Raw genomic sequence first — 22120 nt, 5'->3', positions numbered from 1 at the left:
TGATATGCTGAACCTTGTTCTCACCAACAAAGAGGGTCTGGTACAGAATGTGAAGCTAGGGGGGAGCCTTGGCTGCAGTGACCTTGGAATGGTGGAGTTTGAGGACCTTAAGGCAGCAAGCAGGGAGCACAGCAGGCTCAGCACCCTGGGCTCCAGGAGAGCAGACTGGCCTCTCCAGGGATCTCCTTAGTTGAGCATCATGGGATAATGTGCTCAAAAGAAGAGGAGCCCAAAAAAGTTGGTTAATATTCAAAAATCACCTCTTCCAAAATTAGGCTTTGAGCAACCTGGTCTAGTGGCAGGTGTTTCTTCCTAGGGAGGCTGAAAGTAGATGATCTGTAAGGTTCCTTTCTACTCAAACCATTCTGTGATTACTCAATGATTCCTCTCTGTGGAACAAAGGAAAAATAGCCAGGCAAAACAGAAAATCTAGCACTCTATCCCAAAGTGAACCAACTCTTCCTGGGTAAAATTACCTTCCATATAACATTGATCTAACTAATTTACAATCTAATAATTACTTTCCTACCCTATTTAATCTGGTTTATTGTGATGACAGTAAGAAAATTCTAGACCTTAACAACATGCCAGAACTCCAGAGCAATATCAACTTGCTTACTTGGAGCAAAAATGAGACTGAAAATATTGAGCTATGTTACCCCAAGTTCCCACGTCAAAAATAGTTGCCACTATTTGAATGGAAAAAATGCAAGACTATTTGAAATCTTGTACGCTCACAAGTTATCTGACTTTATATCAAACAGCAGCATACTTTGGCTTTTGTGTTCACCACCTAACACAGAGCTCAGCAGGAGAGACTCCACAAGAGATTCCACTCCTATTCCAGCCCATAAATCACTTGCTAAACTGACATCAGTTGAAATAACTATCTATGGGATATAGAGGACTGACATCTCTGGTACCACCAAAGTGCTTCAGAAATAAAAGACACGCCTGTGGTACTGCAGAGAACATTGCAAGGATGAAGCCAGCTCGGGTACAGCACTGATATCCCCTGTAACACAACAGCAGGGCTGGGAGCATTTCCACATGTGCCAAGGTGCAGCCCAGTCCCACCAGCCACCTACACTCTCTCATGCAGAATACAGAGCAGTCAGTATGAAAATACATGACAGGTTCAGCCCATGAATTTTGCAAACATAAATCTCAACCTCAAAAACATTTACATGTAGGCTCATCATTAAGCCTAAGAGCAGACCCTGTCATTCCAAAAGAAATACTGGGATGTTTAAAATTAAGCATATGCAAGCACAAATATCTACAGAATTAGAACCAAAAAAACCACTCCACAATATTATTAATTTTTTGCTCCATAGAAACCTTGACCTATCAATTATATAACTTTATACTAACATTTAAAAGCATTTTCATCTTCAAAAGGCACTACAATTTCTAAAGGACAAACTCCACTGACCTAATAAAGCAATTAAACAGCATGCAATTCAGTGGTGTCACATTAAAAATGCTTTTGCCAACCAAATCAACAAAGAATTTTCAAATATCAGAGACAAGCCACTGGCATATCAAATAGCCAACCAGCTTTCCCTGGTGCCTTTTACATCAGGTAGCATTTTAACACCAAATGAATGTTGTTTTCTTATTAGTTACAGCTGTTCATGTCTAGTAACTCTTTAAACAAGCAACATTTTGCTGATGCAAGGCAATAATTTATATTAATTATCTAGTACACATCATGTCTTTACACATCTCACTTTGATATTGCTGGTATAACTTCTTCCCAGTTGCTTTCAAATATGTTAACATTTTTTAGAAGTACAGAAAAAGGAGATGAAAGAAGAGGGGGATATTTTGGCATATTTTTAGATACACAGTTTTAACTAGTAGCTAACAAACTTCTGCTGTTTTTCAGTAATGCAGGCCCATAAATATATACCAAGATTGAGACCGCCCAGTATGGGTAAAGGCTTACAAAAAAAGAAACTTTCACTGAGGTGATCAGTGCTTCTGTGAGAGTACACAACAAACAAATGCCAAATGTTGCAATGTCAAAGCCACCGTTTTTGGCAGGACAGGTTTTAGTAAGCTTTATTTTTTAACCCATCTCAAGAGAACCCAATCGCCAGCTTACATTCCTCTTGCAAAGTTTTGTCCCTAAACTCTCACATTTTTTGTTGTTCAGCTAACAGAAAATTCAGGTGCAGCGTTAAGAAAAGATACTACCTCTGCAAATCTCAGACCTGAGTCCAAGGCCCTGGGCTCCCTCTTGCTGAAGTCACCAAGCAAAGTAAACGGTGAGTACAGTCAGAAACTCAGTACTGAAAACTCACGGCAAAATTATGAGTTTTAATATCCATACATTTTAGAATTGCAACAGTACAAGCACTTTAAAACATAATATCACAACTTTATTTTATTTTTAAAAATCTGCTTGGCCACAGTAGTGCTCTTTGCAGCCTGCTGACTCTGGAGTTAATAATTTTATATTGCACTGTGTTCAGGGGAGAGGATTTCTTACTCAGTGATGTGACAGTAAGAAAAAAAATAGAGTAATTATAAAGAACTCCTATTAAGTCTTATGGTTCTAGCAAGTACACTGACATAACTTGTTTCCATTTTGAGGAAATTTGTTTTAATAAAGTCGGGGCAGCATACGGTACTAACGTGTTTATTTTCCAAGTGGTAGGGACACTAACCAAAACCATCATGTTTCTTCCTAAGCCTCCTTGATCTGCTGCTGGATTGCAGCTTAGAATAAAGCATTACAAAGCCAGAAGAAGTGGGTAGAGGAATAAAAAAATAAAATCAGGAATTCAAAGTGTTTATTTAATGAGCATGCAGCTCTGACCAGTTCCTATTTTGAACAGAAGTTTGAAAGTATTTATGATTGGAAATTTATTTCCGGAGACTATCAAATGTAGTCCAAAGCTAATCCCTCGCAGACATTTTTTACTCTGCACACAAACAAAAAACAAACCCCTAGATCATGTAATTAAAAGAGGAATTAAAGGAAGCTCAGAAGTACTTAATAGATTTCTAGAGAAGTAAGCAATCAGCACTATGCATTATGAACACGGTAAGAAAAGTCACCAGAGACTACCAGATTGATCCCTACCAGAGCTCCAGGAACGGTTTTCTCCGTTAGGTGACCAAGTACTACGATTCCGTCAAGAGCAATGATAATTTTAAAGTACGCCTTGTTAGGAGTGTAAAAGGCTAAAAGTTTTCTAACCAGATTTTCAGTGCCAAGAGCTAACAATTGATGGGAGAAACCAGGGAGTTCCGAGGGCTAGACTGAACGTTGGGAAATAGCTGCGAACCACACGGACTCCAGCGGCATTTCGCAGCCAGCCCCGAGTTCCTCTGGCGCAGCTGTAAAACACACAACCTGAAACCCGCTCCTGCAGCAGGGGTTCGCTCGCAGCTGTTCCTCTGCCTCCCCCGCACGCCGTAATCTGACTCCTTTCCAGAAAAGAGCTTCTTTAATGAAGCCACACGAGAGCAGCATAGGTGTATCGGGGGACCCAGAAACAGGCGCTTTCCGAGTGGGTCTCCAGCACCGGAGCCCACAGCTCAGCCTCGCAGAGACGCGCTGCAGGGGCAGGCGCCGCCGAGCTCAGCCCCGCCGGCGAGCCGGGGTCTCCAGGGCGGGGACGCTGCTCCCAGGCTGCCACCTCAGCCCCGCACGGCGGCTCCGGGGCCCGGCCCCACTCCCGTACTTGTTGCCTGCGCAGAGCTGCTCAGCCCGGCGCTGCCGCCCCCGGGGGACCCCCTCCACTGAGGGAGGCTGAGCGGAGCTGAGCCGCACGGCACAGCGCGGGGCAGGGAAGTTACTCACCGCGCCGGTTCCGCGCAGTGCTCTCCTCCTCAGCCGCGCCGGCTGCGCCCGCCCCGCCTTAGGGGAAGCAAACTCCGGGCAGCAGCACTTGGAGAACGTGTCTCGCCGGGCCGGGCCGGGTCGGTGCTCCCGCCTCCGCCCCCCGCCGCGGGCAGCGGCGCGGCCCAAGTGACAGCGGCGCTCCGCCACTCCGGCGGCGGCCCCGGGCGCGGGGCCGGGCGAACCGCAGCCTATGGCAGCGGGGCCGGGGCGGGACGCGGCGGAGCCCCGGGCCGGGGTGTCCCCGCCGCTCGCCTGATCGGCTGCGCGGAGCCCGGAGCGGTGGGGAGCGCGGGCGGGGCTGGCGCGGAGGAGGGGCCGGGTGGGGCGCTGCTCGCCCGGGACTGCCCGCGAACCTGTCCCCGCCTGCCCGAGCCCTGCGGCCGAGCCCGAGGAGCAAACCCCGCGCGGCTCTGTGACTAAGAGCCCCAGCGGCGCTCCCGCCCTCCCCACACTCAGTCACCGCCCCGCGCCTGCTTCCCCCGCCCAGTCGGAGGTGAACGGGGGTCCTGCCCGCTAGGGATCCCACCGCCCCCGCTCTCCTTTTGGCGGGGGCGCGACCACCGGTGCTGCAGGTGCCCGGCGGGGTGTGGCGGGGCCCGGCTCGCACCGCCCCGGCTCCTCCCGCCGGGGTCCTCGCCGGCCCATACGCCCGCCCCGCTGCCCCGCCCCGCCCGGCCGACAGCGGATGATGTCGCTGGCCTGCCGCTGAGGTGCCGCAGCGGGGGACGGTGGGGCAGCCATGGAGGAGGACCCGGAGCTGGAGAGGTGAGGGATGAGCGGCAGCGCGGGGAGCGGTCCCGAGAGCGAGCGGCCTCTGCGGGGCGGCTGCGCCACTCAGGCCCGGCAGCGCCTCCCGCGCCGCGAGGCCCGGGCAGCGCTGGGCTGGCGCCGGCGGCGGCCGGGGGGCGGCTCCTCCCGGCCCGACTGCGCCGCGCCGCAGAACGGGCCCCGAGCTCCGCCGGGCTCTGGCCGCTGTCCCCAAACAGCCCCTGCTGCGGGTGTGCGGTCAGGGTGCGCCCCGGGGGCAGCGCGGCCTGGAGCTGCTTCTGCCGTGTCTTCCGCACAGAACTTCGGCTGTGTCCTGATGTCGCTTGGAATCAAGATTGGAAGGGCTTGGGTGATTCACCCCTCATTACTTACAAGTTGATCAGTTGTGTACTTGGTAAAATAAATTTTAAAAATCCCAGAACACCTTATGTTGTTAGGAATTTCAATTTTCAGTGCTGGATATGTGCCCATTGATCAATTGTTAGAATTGTCGTTTTCGTGTATCAAAAAAAAACCAAAATACTTGGCAGTTATTTTGTCCAAAAATGAAATTGTTTTTCCTTGGCATTTCGTTGGGACCAGTGGATTCATTCATCTTGCTGCACGTTTTGAGTTGCCGTGCTCCCAAGCAAACACTGAGGAATAAAACATTGATTTCTATATTTGGATACTCAAAGTAGGCCTCTCTTGCTTTTGTTTTAGGAATAGACTTTTGGTGTTTATGTCACAAATGTTTTGCAAAATAGTCCTATTTGTGATTGGAACTTTTTTTTCCCAAGTTTATTTCTGGGTTGTTCACTTGCCTTACGGCAGTTTAAAACAACTGTTACAGTGAAGTGATGACCAGAGGCTTACTGAACTGTTCTCTCTCTCCTTTAACTTTTAAGAAACTGTATCTGGGAATGTTTACCGAAAATAACTTTTTTCTGTTTATGTCTAGCAGGTATTTGAAATGTGCCAGAAGCAATAGGACTGAGACAGTGGAAGGGCTAGAGAGCTTAATGCTTTCTAAGAGGCTTTTAATTCTTGCTGAGCTACTTCTGCTCTCAGATCATCAGTTTAATAATTAAAGCTTCTTTCTGTGTATGCATGAATGTTGTTTGTACTGGTGCCATTCCAAACTTAAACATTTTTCATTCATGGCAAGTTGAAACTTTGCCGCTGTTTTTCCATGCTGACCCCTGGTTGCTGTTGCCGTGCTGGGGACCTGGGGTTCTCTGGGCAGTTCAGGACATAGCTGACCTCAGCAGCTGTAGCCAACTGCTCCACAGTCACCTGCTGACTGATGCTCTTCTTCCCAGGAACTACATTCAAAGTTTTACCCTTTCTCGAAGGTTCAGTCCAAGTTGGATTTGCTACTCCCGTTCTGTGGCAGCGTGGTAGATAATGAGGATGAAGCACAGTGTCACTTATCAAAGTGACACAGTAGGGTTTAGCTGTTTGGTGTCACCAGTCCACGTCACTGTGCACCTCAGAGGGTGTTTAGTCGGCCTCAAACACATTATAACTACAATGTAGTGCACTTGACAGTTAGCTCTTCCTGTCCTGGATCCACCTATCATTAGTTACTTTTTCATACCAGCTCAAATTGGTAGTAGTGCCCTGAACTGAGCTTGTGCTCTGTGCATTTAGAGGATGTGCTTTGGTATTACTCACTCTAAATCGTGCTTCCCCGTGCAGTCTTCAGTACAGAGCCCTTCCAGTCTAACACAGACCTTTCTTTATCCTTTGGGCTACAGACATTCTGCCTTAGATTCATATTCAATAACTTATTGATCATATTCTCCTGTGAATAGTGTAGCAATGGTGGTTTAGGCTTATATTTTTAAAGGGTTTTATAATATGAGTTTAACATACAAATAATAGCGTTTCTGTTCTGTAGCCACAGTGTTAACTACATTAGGTGGATTTTTAGTGTTTAAAAAAATGGGTTTATGTGGAATATTTTCATTAGTCTGTCTCTGAATTCAGGCTTGTCTTGCAATGCACAGGTCTTAACTAAAAACTTAAGGTTTTTATACATGTGGGTTTTATTTAATTTACCATGAGGGAAAAAGAAGTGTAGTATTTTTGTGCACTTTTCAGGTCAGAAATAAATTTTGTGTCCCAGTATTCCAAAAAAGTGATCTGTTAAGTCAGTTGCCCTATATTTTTGTTACTATCTAGGGAGAAGTCTCTTCATGAAGCTTCTTTTATTTTATCCTTATTGCCACATTTCCTGATATTATTTTTCAATTTTACCGTGTCTGACTCTCATTTGATCTTGCTTTTGATGTTTCCTCACTTTAATATGAAGTGAGGTTTTCCTAGAAGCTGAATACTAACTTTTAAGTTCCCATGTGACTGTTGCATTCTGTGGATTTTAAAACTCTAAAAGCTGTAAATACCACAGATATGTAAAATAGTAATATTTGCTACATTCTACTGAGCTACTTCTTCTGCTCCATCTTGCCCAATAACGTTTGATGGAAATATGAATTGAGGTGTTCCCCTGTGAACTTGCTGGTACATCAGTGAAGACCCTGAGCCTTAAGGTTCTATGTGATTCTTAAGAAAATTCTAAATTATGTTAACATATGATTAATGGTATTTGAAGTTATGAGCCAAGAAGGAGGTGGAGAAAGTTGTGAATCAGCTACCAGGAGCTGTTCAGTTTGCTTCCTCTGCAAGCACCTGGTAGTGATTTTCTTAGTGTATTTCAACTAAATATACACTGAGATATTATGGAGGTCACCATTTTCATTCCTATCTAAAATATTAAATATCTGCTTCCTGAAGTATTGCCATTGTGGTTCTGTGTGTTTGAAGCACAGAAGATGTATAGTTTCTCTTCAAATACAGAAGAAGTGGCTTTGTTATACTGTGTGTCCATATCCTTCCATAATCCATTGTGTCTTTCAATACCTACAAATATTTCACAACCTTGGATATCATACTTTATTAGAAGTACCTGCCAAGCTTATTTAGAGCATCATTTACTTGGGATTGCTTCCTAAGGAGATGCTGCTCTGAATCACAGAGAATGCTATAATTCTGTAACAAGAGGCCTGTAGTTGAGTTGAGAATCAATAATCTAATTTTTTTTGCTGCATGGGCAGCCCAGCTACACTTTTTAACAAGCAAGCTTTGTGCCTTGGAGAAAATTAATGGTTCTTACTATTGATTTTAACAGTTAAAGTCAAGTGTCAGGATTCAGTATTCCTTACCCCCAGTTAAAAAAAAAAAAAAAAAAAAAAAAAAAAAAAAGTGGTCTGCAAGCTAAGATTGATGTTGGAAATGGAGTGCTACGTTCACTACTCAGGCTGGTGAGAATATCAGCCCAGAAATGTGCTGCAAATAGCACTCACAAGACTTGGCAAGTAGAATACTTAAATAGGTACAAAACCTGATCAGCAAAGATTGAGAGCATTCACATCCCAATGTGGGATATCTTTGAGCAAATGTCAGGAAGCTTGTGGCATATTGTGCTTCTTTTCATTCTTCCTCTTGTAGTTGTGGCCTAGGTTTTGTTCCTGACTTTCATTTTCATCAGTTTTCTTAGTAAGGGTAAGCAGATAGGACCAGCTCATGAGATGTAATTATAAATAACACTGTCAGTGTCTTCAGTCACTTGTTTGACTGAAGATCTTGATATCCATTATTCAGCTGTAGTTGGAATACCAACATTCCCTTCTATTTCTAGTCCCATGCACAGTTAAAAATAATTTGTGTAGTTAGCATAAAACTGCCTTGAGAAAAGCATAAAACTGCCTTGAGAAAATTGATTTTAAAAATTGCTAATTGTTTTTCCTGAGCTTGCAGCTTGCTGTGAGGACCTGGAGTGCCTCAGGAAGTAGGCTTAAGTGTGATTTTTGCCAGTTGCAGTAGAGGAGAAGCTTGGTCTTTGAGTTTTAATAGACTGCAAACAGTTATTAGTGCTTTCATGAGGATGTGTTTGTTAAAGATGTCCCTTCTGTGACTGGGAGATGTTGGATATGAACACCGCCCTCCAGGTCTGTGCCCTTCTGTAGCTGACTGTGTGCTGTGAAGCAATTCCAGTACATATATTTTCATTAGAGCTCTCATCAGGATCTTTAATGAGATGATGGCGTGGGTGGAGATAGCAGAGTTTTTTAGGTTACGTGCTGAAAGCTCCCAGCGAGGACTACAGAGAGATCATGATGGATGGGGGGAACCCTAACATCACTCAGTCCTGGCTTCTCCCATCCCCATGCCAAGAATTACCAGCCCATCAGAGCTCCATCTCCATGAGCCCAAAGGAGCATGGGGACACATGCAGTAGGTGGGAACTCACAGTAAGGTCAGAGAGAAATACATGTCTTCTTTGGGCCTCCCTCCCACTCCAGGGCTCATCCCAAGAGACAGCCTGGGCTTCCAGGCATGATACCCGTCAAGATGAGTCAGTCCTGGAGCATCTTTAGGACTTAAGGGCATTGCTGCATAGGGTTGTGGGAGGGGTTATGGGATGCAGAAGAAAAGCATTTTGTGATCACATATGGCTTGTTGGGAGGAAAGGGTCAAAAATGGAAGATTTGGCAAGGGGGCAGTAGTTTTGCTCAAGTGATGTTGAAGCTGGGAATACTAAGAATATCAGTGTGGGAAGACTTCATATGTTATGGCTACTGCTGATTATACTCTGTGTGGTTTGACAGAGCTGTAGAGATAACATAAACATTATCAGAGACTTACTAGGCATTTTCACAGACAGGCTTGAGCCTCCTGCTGAGAGAGAGAGCTCAAAAGCCCACAGGTGATACAAAGTACAGCAAGATGATGAACCGTGGGTGTGCGAGGCCCTTTGATAAACTGGGGTGAGCAGTGAGCTCCCCTAGCCACTAGGATGAGCTAAGTCTAAGGGAGCCTGTGTGTCCCTGCTTGCATGGCCTTGTTAGCAAGGTAAGGAAAGAAATCCACACTCTGCATTTCAGCTGTGGCTTGGCGGTCACCTTGGTTACTGGTCTGTATTGATTCAGTCGTGGCTTATTATGGGATTTGTAGGGGAGAAATCAAAGAGAGGGAAAACAGGAAGTGATGTGGGGAGAAGTGAGAGGGGGAAAATAAAGGAACAAGGGAATAAAAAGGTCTGGTCATGTGTTTATAGGCTGCTGGTTGGTACTCTTGTCTGGCCATGCCCTGCACCTAATCATCACAGTCTGTCCTGTCTTCCTGTTAAATTCCTTTCTAACTCTATCTTGGGTGAAGGACTCTGTTTGCGCGGAGAGGATGTACATCCTCGTGCTAGCAGCTACAGTCAGATTGCAGGTTGGAGGGACCATGTGTCCATGGTGCCAGCTACTGGAACATGTGAAGGTTTGGATGCCAGCCGCTGGGCTTGGGGCCTGGGCTGGAGGACTGGGTGCTGGCAACGGGGGACATGTCACGGAGTAAGTAAAACCAAATGTTAGCCCCTGAAATGGGATTGGGGACCATGTGTTTATCTATGCTGTAGTACTGGAGCAAGTATGAGTGTATAAGGGACCGTGTGGCTGTTGGTGAAGATCACGCTGGAATAGCTGGTAAGTGGGTGAGTAAGGAGAGAGCTGGAGAGTGAGCTTGTATCTCCAAGAGCCAGCAGGAGCTAGCTGTTGGGGCCACCAGGGAGTCCTGGCCAGCTGCTGAAGAGACTGTAGGATTAGGGGTGAGATGTGAATGTGTGTGTCTCTACAGGCAAGACTGAAGTGGGGTTGGATATTGGGGACCAGGGTGTCCCAGTCAGCCCTGTGTGATGGTCTGTACTGGCAGTGCAGTTGGGCTGAAGTTTTGAGGCCTCCCACATCCAGCTGGAGAGAAGAGCAGGATAAAGCTGTGGGTCTGAGCAAACTGTGTGTCTGTCTGTAATGGGTGTGGCCAGCAGTGTAAGTGCCTGGTGTGTGCATCTGCCTCCTGGGAGCTGGTTTTCAGCCTTGCTGTTGGTTGGACCTGGACATGGAGCTGTGGCTGCCTGGCCTCTCAGCTGTCAGATCCAGCATCATCTGTCTTCTTCTGACAGTCATCTGTAATCACAAACCATGGGTGGTCTCTGTAATAACACGGTGTTTTCATTGCCTGTAACTATCAGACATACCTCTTTATTACCAATTATTCATTTATTCAGTCTATCCATTTGACCTTTTGGAAAAAAATTATGAAGCTCTTCCCCTGAGTGAGGAATAGAAAATACTTCTCATTTCACCTGACTAGGAATTACTCTATTATTTTGACACATGTATGTATGATACTGGTTATTAAGATATATGCAATAGGAGCTTTGCCTGTAACCTTGGAATACAGGGAGAGGAAAAACTAATCCCTCAGAAATAAATAGGTCTTGTACTATACTCTTGAAGATAAAAATATCACTGCTTGTACCTTCATGTTACTGTAATTCTGCAACTTGATTGCCCAAAAATAATTGCCACAGCAAGTTTTAAGTGGTGCTTGCTATAAAAGATGTCAGAATGATGATGGAGTTCTTTAATTTGCCCCTGTCCCTGATTTTCTCTCCTATCAGTCCCCCAGTGTTTGGATGGTTCTCATGTGAAAGTTACATGCTGCATTCCCTTTGCTCATGCTGCTGCCTTTAGAATTGAAGCTGGCAGCCATGGAACTGTTTGTATTGTAACCAAGCTGTAAAAATGAAGAGAGTGAGGAATGTGAAGTCCCACAAGGCCTATAAAAGCAAATTTTTAAAACTTGTTTGCATAGCTTTTGGCTTACTTGTGTAGGGGATATAAGTCCAGTGAGTGGAAACATTATTTCAGAGAGGACATGGGCATTTGTCTGTGCAAGCTGAAAGGGCTTTGTAAAGCTGCAGTGAATAAGGGCGATGTTGAAAGAACAGTATTAGGAAACAATGGTTGATAATGAAGGTGTGGAACTAGAAGGCTGCTAAGGTGGATGCCAAGTCAGTCTGAGCTTTGATATAACAAAAAAAAAAGCCTCAAATACTTAAAGGTGTGTAATTCCTACCTAAGTTAATAGAATTGGTCTCACCATATTAATTTGTTATGATGTTTTCCCTAAAAATGAATCATAGCTATTTAAAATACCTATGTGTGGGATTTATTAGTGCTTCGTAGCTCAGATTATTTGGTTTCTTATTTCAATTATAAATTGTTGCAGATTTTATAGTATAATAATAATGACAGGCTTTTAGTCTTTCAGTCAGGTTTCTCAAAAAGAGAATCACCAAGTTTGGTAACTGGTAATTAAAAGTCAGACACTTTCTTCCCCTCTTTCCTCACCTTTGTCTGACATTGCTGTTTGAAGGCCGAGGGCAAGCTTCTATAAAAGCCTTGTGTTCCTACTGTGATCACCATAACCTAGCTCAGGATGCTCAGATAGCAAATTCTGGGTCTGGAGAAAAAACAAAATTTGCTGTAATTTCATGAAGACCTGTGAATGCAACATCTCTCATGTTCCAGTGCTACAGCCTGTGTTTTACAACCTTTTTTTGGTGTTTTTGCAAATAGTCATCCCACACTCGTCACTTCTCTTACCTGGCAGTAAGTTTACCTGGCACTTCTCTTACCAGCAGTGGCTGGCGAGGTTGCTGATGCTGAACTTGACATCTTGGAGAAGGTATCTCCAACAGATGATGTCTTACCTGGGAGATACTCCTTTTCCATGACTGCCTGTGGTATGACAGGATACCCAACTTGTCCTCACAGGCAGAAATATGCTTAAAAAGGATTTGAAGTGCCCCAAGCCCTGTTCTTCATTCGGTGTTACAGTTTTTATATTTGCAACACCTTTAGTTGGTTTTAATATATCAGAATGTTTCTTTTAATCTTGGTGCATAGGAATTTGAATTATCTTACAAGTCAATGTGATTTTGGTAGCTTCTTTATTGCTTAATTCACTACAGTGAATAAAGCTATCTGTTTTATTTGCTTAAGTGCATATAGTGGCAAGTTCTTGTGTTCCACAAGTGGTGACCTTTTCCTTTTTCTCTTACTTAGGAAGGCTGTTGAAGAGTTACTTAAAGAGGCAAAACGTGGGAGAACCAGAGCTGAAACCATGGGAGCTATGGGTTGGTAAGTTGTGCCAGGAGGAAATGAATTCTGATGCCAAAAGAAATCTTGTCTTTAATGTGTGACAGAAGTCTCTACTTTTTTATGTGTTTCATGTTTAAATAATTTGTCTTCATCCACATATTTGGGCAAAAATTCCAGTCTAAATAAGAAAGAAGTTCAGGTAAATTTTGTCTGCGTGAAATTGCTTGTCTGAATGTGTTGAAGACAAAGCAATTGGAAAAATGGGAATATGTTCTTATAATAGATGGAATTGCAAGGTTTGGGTTGGAATCTTATGAGTCTTTATGCGTGTACTTACATACTGGCTATATGTTACTGGGTTAGACTCTGTTTTAAGTGAAAAGAATTCATAACCTGACAAAGAAACCTAAAGCCTTATATTAATAAAACAGCAAACTATCCTTTACTAGACAATTCATATGTAAATTGTAGCCAAAAATGAACTCAATTAACTCAAAAGTATAATCCAGTTTTGGAAGAGGGTTACTTTTTAACACTAAAAAAACCTAAAACCCAGGAGCTAATTTGTATAGTAACTGGGGAAAAAAAACCCACGGTATTTAAATCTTAAATGAAATACAGTATTAATTTTTCAGTGCAGTATTCCAGATTTTACAGCTAGATTGACTTGGAATGTAATGCATGTAATTGTAATTAGAGAAGTAATAACATGCTGAGGAGGGTCATTCATCATAAAAAAATGTATATATGACTTTAATAAGAAGCCATTGGATCTAGGGATGTTCACACAAGTAGTGCACCAATTGCCTGCACTAAACACACTTGTAGATAAGGCATCAACTGTAGTAAGAGATAAGCCTGCACTGTTCATTAAGGTCTCAGCTCAGTTGTCTGTTTGTTTTAATAGCTCTGAAGAGATTAAAATAGTGTCTTACTGAAAAAAAGTTACTCCTTTATGTTTTCAAACAGGTTTGGGATTTTCTGTATGTTTTGGTCAGTATTTCTTCTAGGGATGCAGTTCATACCCTTTCAGTTAAAATAGCTTAATTGGTTTAATCCTTTAGAGTGGCTGTAGCTGTACTGATCCACCGTGCTTTGACCCTGTCAGCCTAGCCATGTGGCCAGGTAACCCAGTGCACATAATTAGCACCATGAAGTGATGTATGCATCCAATTACTGTGAATTTGCAAGTTGATTCCAGATGCAGAAATTAAAGATTTCTGCAGGGAGATAATCAGGTGCCCTTGTACAATTTTGCTGTCACTTGTGCAGTCTGGAATACCTGCCAGGAGAGTGTATGGGCATCTGCTCCTCAATGTGGCTCCTTCTTATTCCTTGTTTGTAAGAGGATAGTGGTCCTGTTCAGCTGGCTGTGATGATCAGCTCAGAATGCAGCTTCCTAAAACCTGATGCCCGAGGTCTGGCAGGGAATGGGATAGGCAAGGGTGACCTGTTGTACAGAGCAGTTGCAGATTAATAGTGTCTGGCTAGGTCAGGGTTCAGTTAAAGTTATAGGAGGAAAGGACTGTCAAGACAGCTTCAGGCAGAGGAAGTCTGTTGGCATAAGGATTAGCATGGTGATATCCTGAACTGAGGCTGTTGAAGTACTTTCCACTGCAGAGGTACATGTGAGCAGCTATACTGGGTCAAACAAAGGATCCATCCCTGCAGTACCCTGTGTCCATCAGTGGCCCATACCCAGTGCCTAGGAAGTGATTTGCTGAATATCTTTGTTTCTGAATATGCTCAGTTGTACCTTCTTCAAGGTACTTCTTCTGCAGCTCATTATATTCTTAGAGATGATTGCTTTGTATGTAATACATCTCCAGGGATTTTTACCCCACTGAATTTATCCATAGAGAGACTGGTAGTAATCCCTTTTGTGACAAATCTACCGTTCTAGGGTTTGGCATAAGCTAATGTATGGCTGGCTTGTGTGGCTCTAAGGAAAGTATAAGCCTCCCAAAGGCAAACTCCCAATAAGTCTGCTGTCCAGTCCTGCAGGCACAATAGACAGAACAGAAGCTGCCACTGCTGTCACCTCTTCAGTATTTTTTATGCCCTGTTATGTTGGTCTGAACTGGCCCAACAGCTAGGTATTGCATAAACACATAGGGGATATGATGGGTAAGATACTTGGAAAAAACTTAACTATGCTCAGTTTAGTATCACACTCCAGCAAAATGCTGTCAAGTGTTACTGAGCTGGGCTTCCGAGATTACAGCCATGTAACCTTGCAAGGTGTAAACTACTGAGGAGAAAGTAACTTCTGCTCAGAGCTCTGTGGATAGCAAATGAAATGAGCAGAAAAGTTAGTTCATGAAAATGTGTTATTAGCAGACCAGATCGAGGAAATCATAACTGATAGAAGCAAAGACAAGGTAATCACCAACTTGTCTAAAAGCACAGTGCTAACAGGTGAAACACAAAACCTTCCTTCCTTGCCAAACTCAAAATGCTTACAGGTGTGTTTCATGAGGACTTCTGGGATTCCTCAGCCCTTTGTCAGAGGAGTCCTGGAGAAGAGATGCACACACCCTGGAGACATCTAGTGTAAGGCCATCAGTCCTGCATTGGCACTGGAAAGTTGAAGCAGCTCAACCTATGAAGAAAAGATTTGTTCTGCCATCTGTCTTTGGGTAAGGAGAAGCAGAGGCTACTGCTGCTCATACTTCACTGATTCCAGTTTATGTTGCTCTCCAGCAGCTGCTGAATACTGGGAAATACATTTCTGGAGTCAGTGGCATTTGACAGAAGTTGGTCAAAGGGAGATATATGGAGAAGTGGCATTCCTGGGTGGGGTGACTATGTTGTGCATACCATTACAATGGAGTAGTGTCTCCTGGTGAATATTGATGGCAGCAAGATGTTAGCCAGCAAGCCTTTCAACACTGTTTTGGGACTGCTCTCAGGTTCAAGCCATTGCTCTGTTACTGTCCAAAGTGATTAGTTTATCATAGCTCAGGTACACTGTTTGGCAAAGTTCCCCAAGCACCCGTGCCTAACCTTTTGCTGTCTCATCATTTGAGATAGATGATGGTTGCTGGAGCCTAAAATATAAGTATCCAAACCAGCTTAGCTGACAGGTACAAAAAAAACAGACAAAGCAATCAACCTTCAGCCCAGTCTCTCATACAAAGACTGAGCCTTGAAATACAGGGCAGTATTGTTAGTATTTCTTCTGGTTTGGGAATGTTTTGCTGGTTTTACATTGTCTTACAAGTTTAATGTGGATGACATGGGCAGGTGCTGCAACCTTAGAGGCTAGTGGAAGAAAGGCTTGTCCCTGTTTGGCACAAGTAACCAGCAGGGAGGTTGGCAGTGATATTGGCCAAGAGTTTGTTCGGGAAGGGAAATTATTTGAGACTCTCTGGACATGGAGCAACTGTCAGTATTGCTGGAGGGCTGCATGATCTCTTAGTTAAGAATCTCAGCTCACTGGCCTCCGTACTCTCAGGACTGCTATGATACGTAGTATGTAGGTCCATGGTAAATGAATCCAGTTAATGCTGGATATTCTTATTTGTAGATTTCATTCAGGAATGCAGTATTTCTAGTTCCTGCAGTGTTCCTTTTGCATGTACTCTGTGGCCATGGTGATTCTTATTGGGGGGGTCTCCTGAATCCATATGATAACACATGATGTAGATCCTGCTGCTAATGTATCTGGCTCAAGCATTAGTACAGCTAATCACAAATAAAGAAATTGTGTGAGAGAAGTCTAAGGAAGAACCTTCTTCTGAAGGTGTCTTAATCCTGGAAATGTTAATCAGAACAGAGCAGAATCTGTAGTTGAATCCTAGTGATGATGCTGTGATGCTGGAACTTCTGAGGTGAGAAAAGACAGCAGAGCAGTTGTCTGGAAGCTAACATTTGAAGGAGCCACTGTATCCAGGGTGAGAAGTTTTGGACAAATAGTCTAAGAACATTTGAAATGGTCAGATAAATTTGTTTCATCAGAGGCTATTGGACATAGATGAAATAGGATATTTCGGGGTTGCCATTGTTTCTAGTTAAACATTCAGGTTCTTTTAAGTGTCTCTCTTGGTTCTATGTACATAATTCATGAGCTTCTTTATAGCAGTGAAGTTAGGTCCCAGTTTAAGCAGTTGTTCTGCTTTAACTAAGAAAGGTAGTTAAAATGCCACAAAAGTTAGTGAGTGAAAAATGTTCTAGATGCCTTTTTTCCCAGTGTATAGGTCTGATCTTCAAAGATGCTGATAACATGAGCTAAAGCTAAATCGAATGTAGCTTCTCATCTTATTTGAAAAGCTTATGTAAAGTAAGAACTGGAAAACATGGTATTTTTGGATGGTTTGTTCAGCTCTGCATTGTTTTAAAAACTTTGGAAGCATTAACATTATTTTTAACTCTATTTTTTGTAAAGCAATCCTAAAATTGCTTTCATCCCTGTAGATAGCTTTCTCTTCAATACCAAAGCTGTTAGAAGTACAGCAGAATACAAAATGATGATGATACTGAAACTGTGAAGTGCTGTGTTGCATCTTGTCTGTGAATGGATGCTGTGTGCAGGAACACTGCAATAGATTCCCCTCAGCTTTCATTTGAATATGAGGAGGAGGGGGAGAAACAGGATACAGATAGAGATTGAAAAATAAATATGTTAAAATCTTGTAATAAGGGCACATCCTAAGTCAAGCTGTCACTGGAACAGATTGCCCAGAGTAGCTCTGGATGCCTCATCTCTGGAAGTGTTTAAGACCAGCTTGGATTGAGCTCTGAGCAACCTGGTCTAGTGAAAGGTGTCACTGTCTGTGGGGTTGGAACTTGATAATCTTTAAGGTCCCTTCCAAACCAGATGATTCTCTGATCCTACAAAGTCCTGCCAGCTGTACCTGGCTGCCAAGACCATATTTCAAAGCTTCCAGGGTCCTCTGAGGCATCCTCTTTTGTAAGGTCCCGCACAACAGGGTAACAACATAGATTACTTGGTTTGGCAAAACAACCTCTAGCTGTTGCCCCTCCCCCTTCAGTCACTCTTCTATTGAAATATTATATTTTCTATGGCAGTTTGGAAATGGTAGGAATGTACTTGTCAGTTCATCTATAGTGAATTTTTTTTCTTGGAAAGATGGGTTTTACTCTGTATGATAAGGCTGACTGTGCCAATCCTGTTTGGTGTGCCCAGTCACTCAGCAGAGACAAGACTGGCACATGGCATTGTGCTCTTGTGTCTTAAATGATGTCAGCATGTTTATACTGTTAAGAACTTGTATAGTACATTTCTGTGCTGAACTGCACTGCTGAACTGGATGGCAAGCACTGGTTGGAAATTCTGTGTTACTGCACAGAAGTTGACTTAAAGGATCAAAAATAGGGTTAATATTTGACCTACATTAACAATGACAGATTTAATTTTTTCTCAAAAGGCAATATCATTGTCAAAATGCAGTGTGTTGCATTGTCTTGGCTATTACATAGTGAAGAGATTTTGAGGGTTGTGAGATTTATTCATGGGCAGAGGCAAGATTCTGTCAGAGAGAATAACTTGGTCTAGGTTTTGGAGCATGTGGAGCAAAACGTGAACCTTACAATGGGTGAAGACTCTGCTACAGAACTGGAGTCTGGTAGACAGGAAGGCTCTAGTACTGCACTTTGTGTCCTTGCCTCACACATGCCTGCAGCCCTGCTTGGGGCACATTTCAATTCAGAACTTCAGAGTTCTTTTAACTTGTTTGGTTTTTGCTGGTTGGTTGGTTTGTTTGCTTTAAAGCAAAGCTTCTCAAATCAGTACTGTGGCACTGTTTGCTGATCACAGGAGTATTGTGTTCCACCATGCCCAGGCTGAGGTTGCCTCCCAGCCCTTCAGAACTCACCTGAAGGCAAACCTGTTTGCAGGATCAGACCCTACAGCAAACCCAAGGCTGTCTTTGGAGATGTCAATTTCCTCACCATTAGAGATGCTCTCAAAGACATTGGTGGATTCATACAGTTCACTTTTAATCTTCACAGTTCCATGTATACCATGGCTATATGTAAGCATGGGCTCTATGTGTGCCTGTAATACAGCACATGCCATACATCTTGTTTGCAGTAAGACTTAAAGGCAGCATTTACTTTGTTGAAGTCTGAAGTCAATAAAGGTAAGAACTAATGTTTTTCTTCAGTGCCAGGACTTACTGTGTTCCATGAAAGCCTGGTGGCTCACTTTAATCACATCATGATGGTAAACTAATGGTGTCTCTTAGCTGACTCTCAAGTCCAGCATTTCTCATCAATTTTCATTCTTAGTGTAGCTCAGGCAGCACTCATAGTGTCAAAAAGAAATAAAAGCTTCAGCCAGATGGATTTATTTAGGGCAAATTGACTGTCTCATTCTAGCACTATATATTAGTGCTTAAATCAATGCATTAGCTCTTAAGAAAAAGCAAGAGGAAGAACAAATGTGGAATAGATTTTGCCTGGATGCAACCTAGAGAAGGCTGCCCTCCTTGGTAGGAAATGCTGAGGTAAAATAGTTTAATGCACTCATAAGACATACAAAGGACTTGAATGTTGGCTGGTTTCTGTTATGTTTTAAGTGTAACCTGTGCCATGACTTGTTCAGCACCATGTTCATCATTTGGTGTAGCTTCAAATAGAAACCCTGTTCTACTTACATTTATTTATCTAATTTACAAAAGAGATATACTAGATTAAAAATCTTATTTATTTAAAACCAGGATTTGAGAAAAATAGCATAGATTTATATGAAGAAAGTTTAGAAAATTCTAAAATTCTATGCAGTAGAAGTGTATCAGAAAATACCTAGTGGAAATAAAACAGTGGGGCTGTATACTTCTAAAATTGCCGTCCTAAGTTCTTGAAGGATTTTGCACAAGAACAATTATCAGGAATGCTTAGTAGGTAGACCTGAAGCAAAACACCATGGTAAATTCCATGTCCAGTTAAGTCATGAAGTTTGCTAAATAATCATATGTCATCTTTGTTGTAGTTTGCTTGTTCTGATAGTTCTGATGGTTTAGAGGTGTCAAAGGTTTTTGAGTAGTCAGGGTATCATTTCTACACTTACACAAAATATTCAAGTAGAATAGTTGTGGTGTTAGATTCCGTGACTCTGTGGTTGATTCAGTAAGTCGCTGTGATCTCTAACAGCTCTGATCTTTAAAAAGGAATCCCGTAACTTTTCTCAAAACTGTGAAGACAAACACCACAGTGAGTCCAACTATAAACAAAGTCTTCAAAGTGATTTCTGCTTTCTGTAGGAACATATTTAAACTTTTTTTTTTCTTATTCCATTCTTTAAGAGATGATAAATTTGGAATAAGTAGAGTACAGCTGATACCAACAAGATAAATGAAATTTACCATACTTGTTTCCTAAAGCTAGCTGATAAATTATGTGCAAAAGGGTTAAGCTGCAAGAGGAGAAAGTAAAAACAAAGCAGAAAATAGTTGGATAAGTATCTTTACTGTTTAAGAAAAAGAAATAAAACACTTTGGTGGCTGCTAAGTATAAGTATAAATTGGTATGTCTCATATATATGTTTATGATACAGCTATTTGGATTCTTCATGCATGTACATCTTACTTTCTGAATATTACAGTTTACTAGATAATGCTGACTTTAGAAGATGATGATCTCTGTAAGCCATTCTGATTTGACTTAGAGTATGTTACTAAATGCTTGATTTCTGAATACCTAAGTTAGGCACCATCAACCTTAAAATATATTGGCATCCTTTGCTTCCCCCTACACATACTACCTTGAGAAAATCATGTGGATTTTGAAGTAAAATTATTTTCTTCCCATAAAAAGTAAGTCAAAAGAATGGTGATGATCTGGAACTTATTTTTCTGTACTGAGAGTTTACACTAGGTGGCATGCAAGGAAAGCCAAAATCACAAGCCTGTCTTAAAATCACTGAAGTTAAAATCTCAGACTTGTTTTGGGATGTTTTTACCTTCTCTTTTGATGACTTTTACATGTCTTTACAGGTTGAAATGTCCTCTTGCTGGTACAAATAAAAGATTTCTTATTAATACCATCAAAAACACATTGCCATCTCAAAAAGAACAGGACCAAGAGCGTGAGCAAAAGGAAGATGATAAGGAGTCTGAGCCAAACAAAAGCAGGAAAGAAGAAAAACCAAAGAAACGCAGAATTCACCCGTATACACCCAGCTTTCAATCCAGAAGGAGGGTCAGCTACTCTCCTCCAAGGCACCAAAGCAGGAACCAGCACACAAAGGATAAACATGAAAAGCGATCAAGCAAGCGATGAGGAGAGGAGAGAGACAAGTACGTGTTGTTACAAGTCAGGAATGTCATTGAGTATAGGAAAGCAGACGTGTCTCAGTTTTTCAAGAGGAGTTGATGTTCAAACTTGAGTTTTGAACCAAGTTGCCTGTGTGAGAAGTAACCTTGAGAGGTAGCTTTAGAAACTTTTCTTTGGGACCTTTAAGAGAAAGGCAAAAGTACAGCATAAAACTTTCAGTTGTTTTAGAACAGGCATTCCCTTTTCTCTGTTCCTCTCTCCCCTTTTGACTAAGCCTAGGGTCTTGGTGATGGAGCGTGATACATGTGTCACTGTCTAATACAAATCATTTAGTCATGTCACTCTTTTGGAAATAAATTTAAATCAAGCAGAATTCTATTTATTGTGTGAAGTTTGCAGAACTTCTTTGCTGCTAACCAATAAAGTAGTTTTGCTTATTTGGGCTAGAATCTAGAAGAAGAGAAAGCTGGTCAGTGCCTGGCCAAGCAAATGCATTTTGTATAGAATATAAGAGACTGCTGTCTTTAATATAAAAAGAACAAATTTCAATTGGGCAATGCTGGTTTTGCTTTCCAAGAGGGACTGCCGGGAAATACTGGTTTTGCTTGTTAATGTATATTCACAAACCTATCATAGATAACAATAAACATTACCCCTAAAAAGCTGCAATTGCAATAATTGTCTCTGTTTAGACTTCCCTCTGTAAGGAAGTAGTTGGAGCAGTCTGTTGTCATGGTGCTTTCAGAACAAACCCTGAAGACAATATTTTCATCTTTTCTGTCTACTGCTAGAAGGTTTCCCAGTAAATATGTAATACTAGAAATACAGAGGTGATGCTAAACTGTCAGATGCTCACTTTCCAAGCCTGTGTGACAATTCTGTAGTGGTACAGTTCTTAAACTTGTGACCATGAGCACAAATTATACATATTGGCATCTTCTATGTCTCGCTTCTGTTTGTGTTACATTAACAAACTTCTACGTGAAATATTTTGTATTTTAATGTTCTCAGAAATAATTGTTTTCAACATAGGTTTGTTTTTGAGCGTGTTGACAATAAAATCGAAAACGTTCATTGAAAGCGCCCTGCGGAATTAATACTTTTAATGGGTTTCTTACCTGAGATGTGCCTGTGTGCGGGACGGGGGGAGCGGGGCTCGGGGCCCGTCCGCGTTGAGTCAGAGCAAGAGTGCCACCTATAGGCGTGCGAGCGCCTCGCCGCCGCGCGGACCTGCCCCTCGACAGCTCCTGCAGCCGCTGCTCCGGAGGGGCTGAGCGGG

General features: G+C 42.7%; 2 protein-coding genes across 3 annotated transcripts in view; one reads left to right on the top strand and one right to left on the bottom strand.

Annotated features, from left to right (window-relative positions):
* LNX2 (ligand of numb-protein X 2) overlaps positions 1-3943 on the bottom strand; it is a 58721-nt gene extending 54778 nt beyond the window's left edge. The window contains exon 1 of one of the 2 annotated variants that reach the window (XM_084227240.1): positions 3818-3943. The gene's annotated coding sequence lies outside the window, so the exon portion shown is untranslated. The remainder of the gene's footprint in view (positions 1-3817) is intronic. The other variant, XM_084227239.1, reaches the window with a different exon arrangement.
* A 400-nt stretch (positions 3944-4343) lies between these two features.
* Positions 4344-21915, top strand: POLR1D (RNA polymerase I and III subunit D). The gene is made up of 3 exons (XM_084225433.1): positions 4344-4624; positions 12568-12642; positions 20562-21915. The coding sequence occupies exons 1-3, from the start codon at positions 4599-4601 to the stop codon at positions 20845-20847; spliced, it is 387 nt and encodes a 128-aa protein (XP_084081559.1). The 5' UTR covers positions 4344-4598; the 3' UTR covers positions 20848-21915.
* Positions 21916-22120: the final 205 nt, after the last annotated feature.

Source organism: Fringilla coelebs (genome assembly GCF_963513975.1).
Source record: "Fringilla coelebs genome assembly, chromosome: 2".
NCBI classification, from domain to species: domain Eukaryota; kingdom Metazoa; phylum Chordata; class Aves; order Passeriformes; family Fringillidae; genus Fringilla; species Fringilla coelebs.
This window is presented reverse-complemented; position numbering and strand designations above follow the sequence as displayed.

Excerpts from the sequence above, each read along its gene's own strand:
- POLR1D (XM_084225433.1), top strand. The coding sequence starts at position 4,599 with ATGGAGGAGGACCCGGAGCTGGAGAG. Across the intron at positions 4,625-12,567 it reads GAGGACCCGGAGCTGGAGAG|GAAGGCTGTTGAAGAGTTAC; the intron begins GTGAGGGATGAG and ends TCTCTTACTTAG. Across the intron at positions 12,643-20,561 it reads ACCATGGGAGCTATGGGTTG|GTTGAAATGTCCTCTTGCTG; the intron begins GTAAGTTGTGCC and ends ATGTCTTTACAG.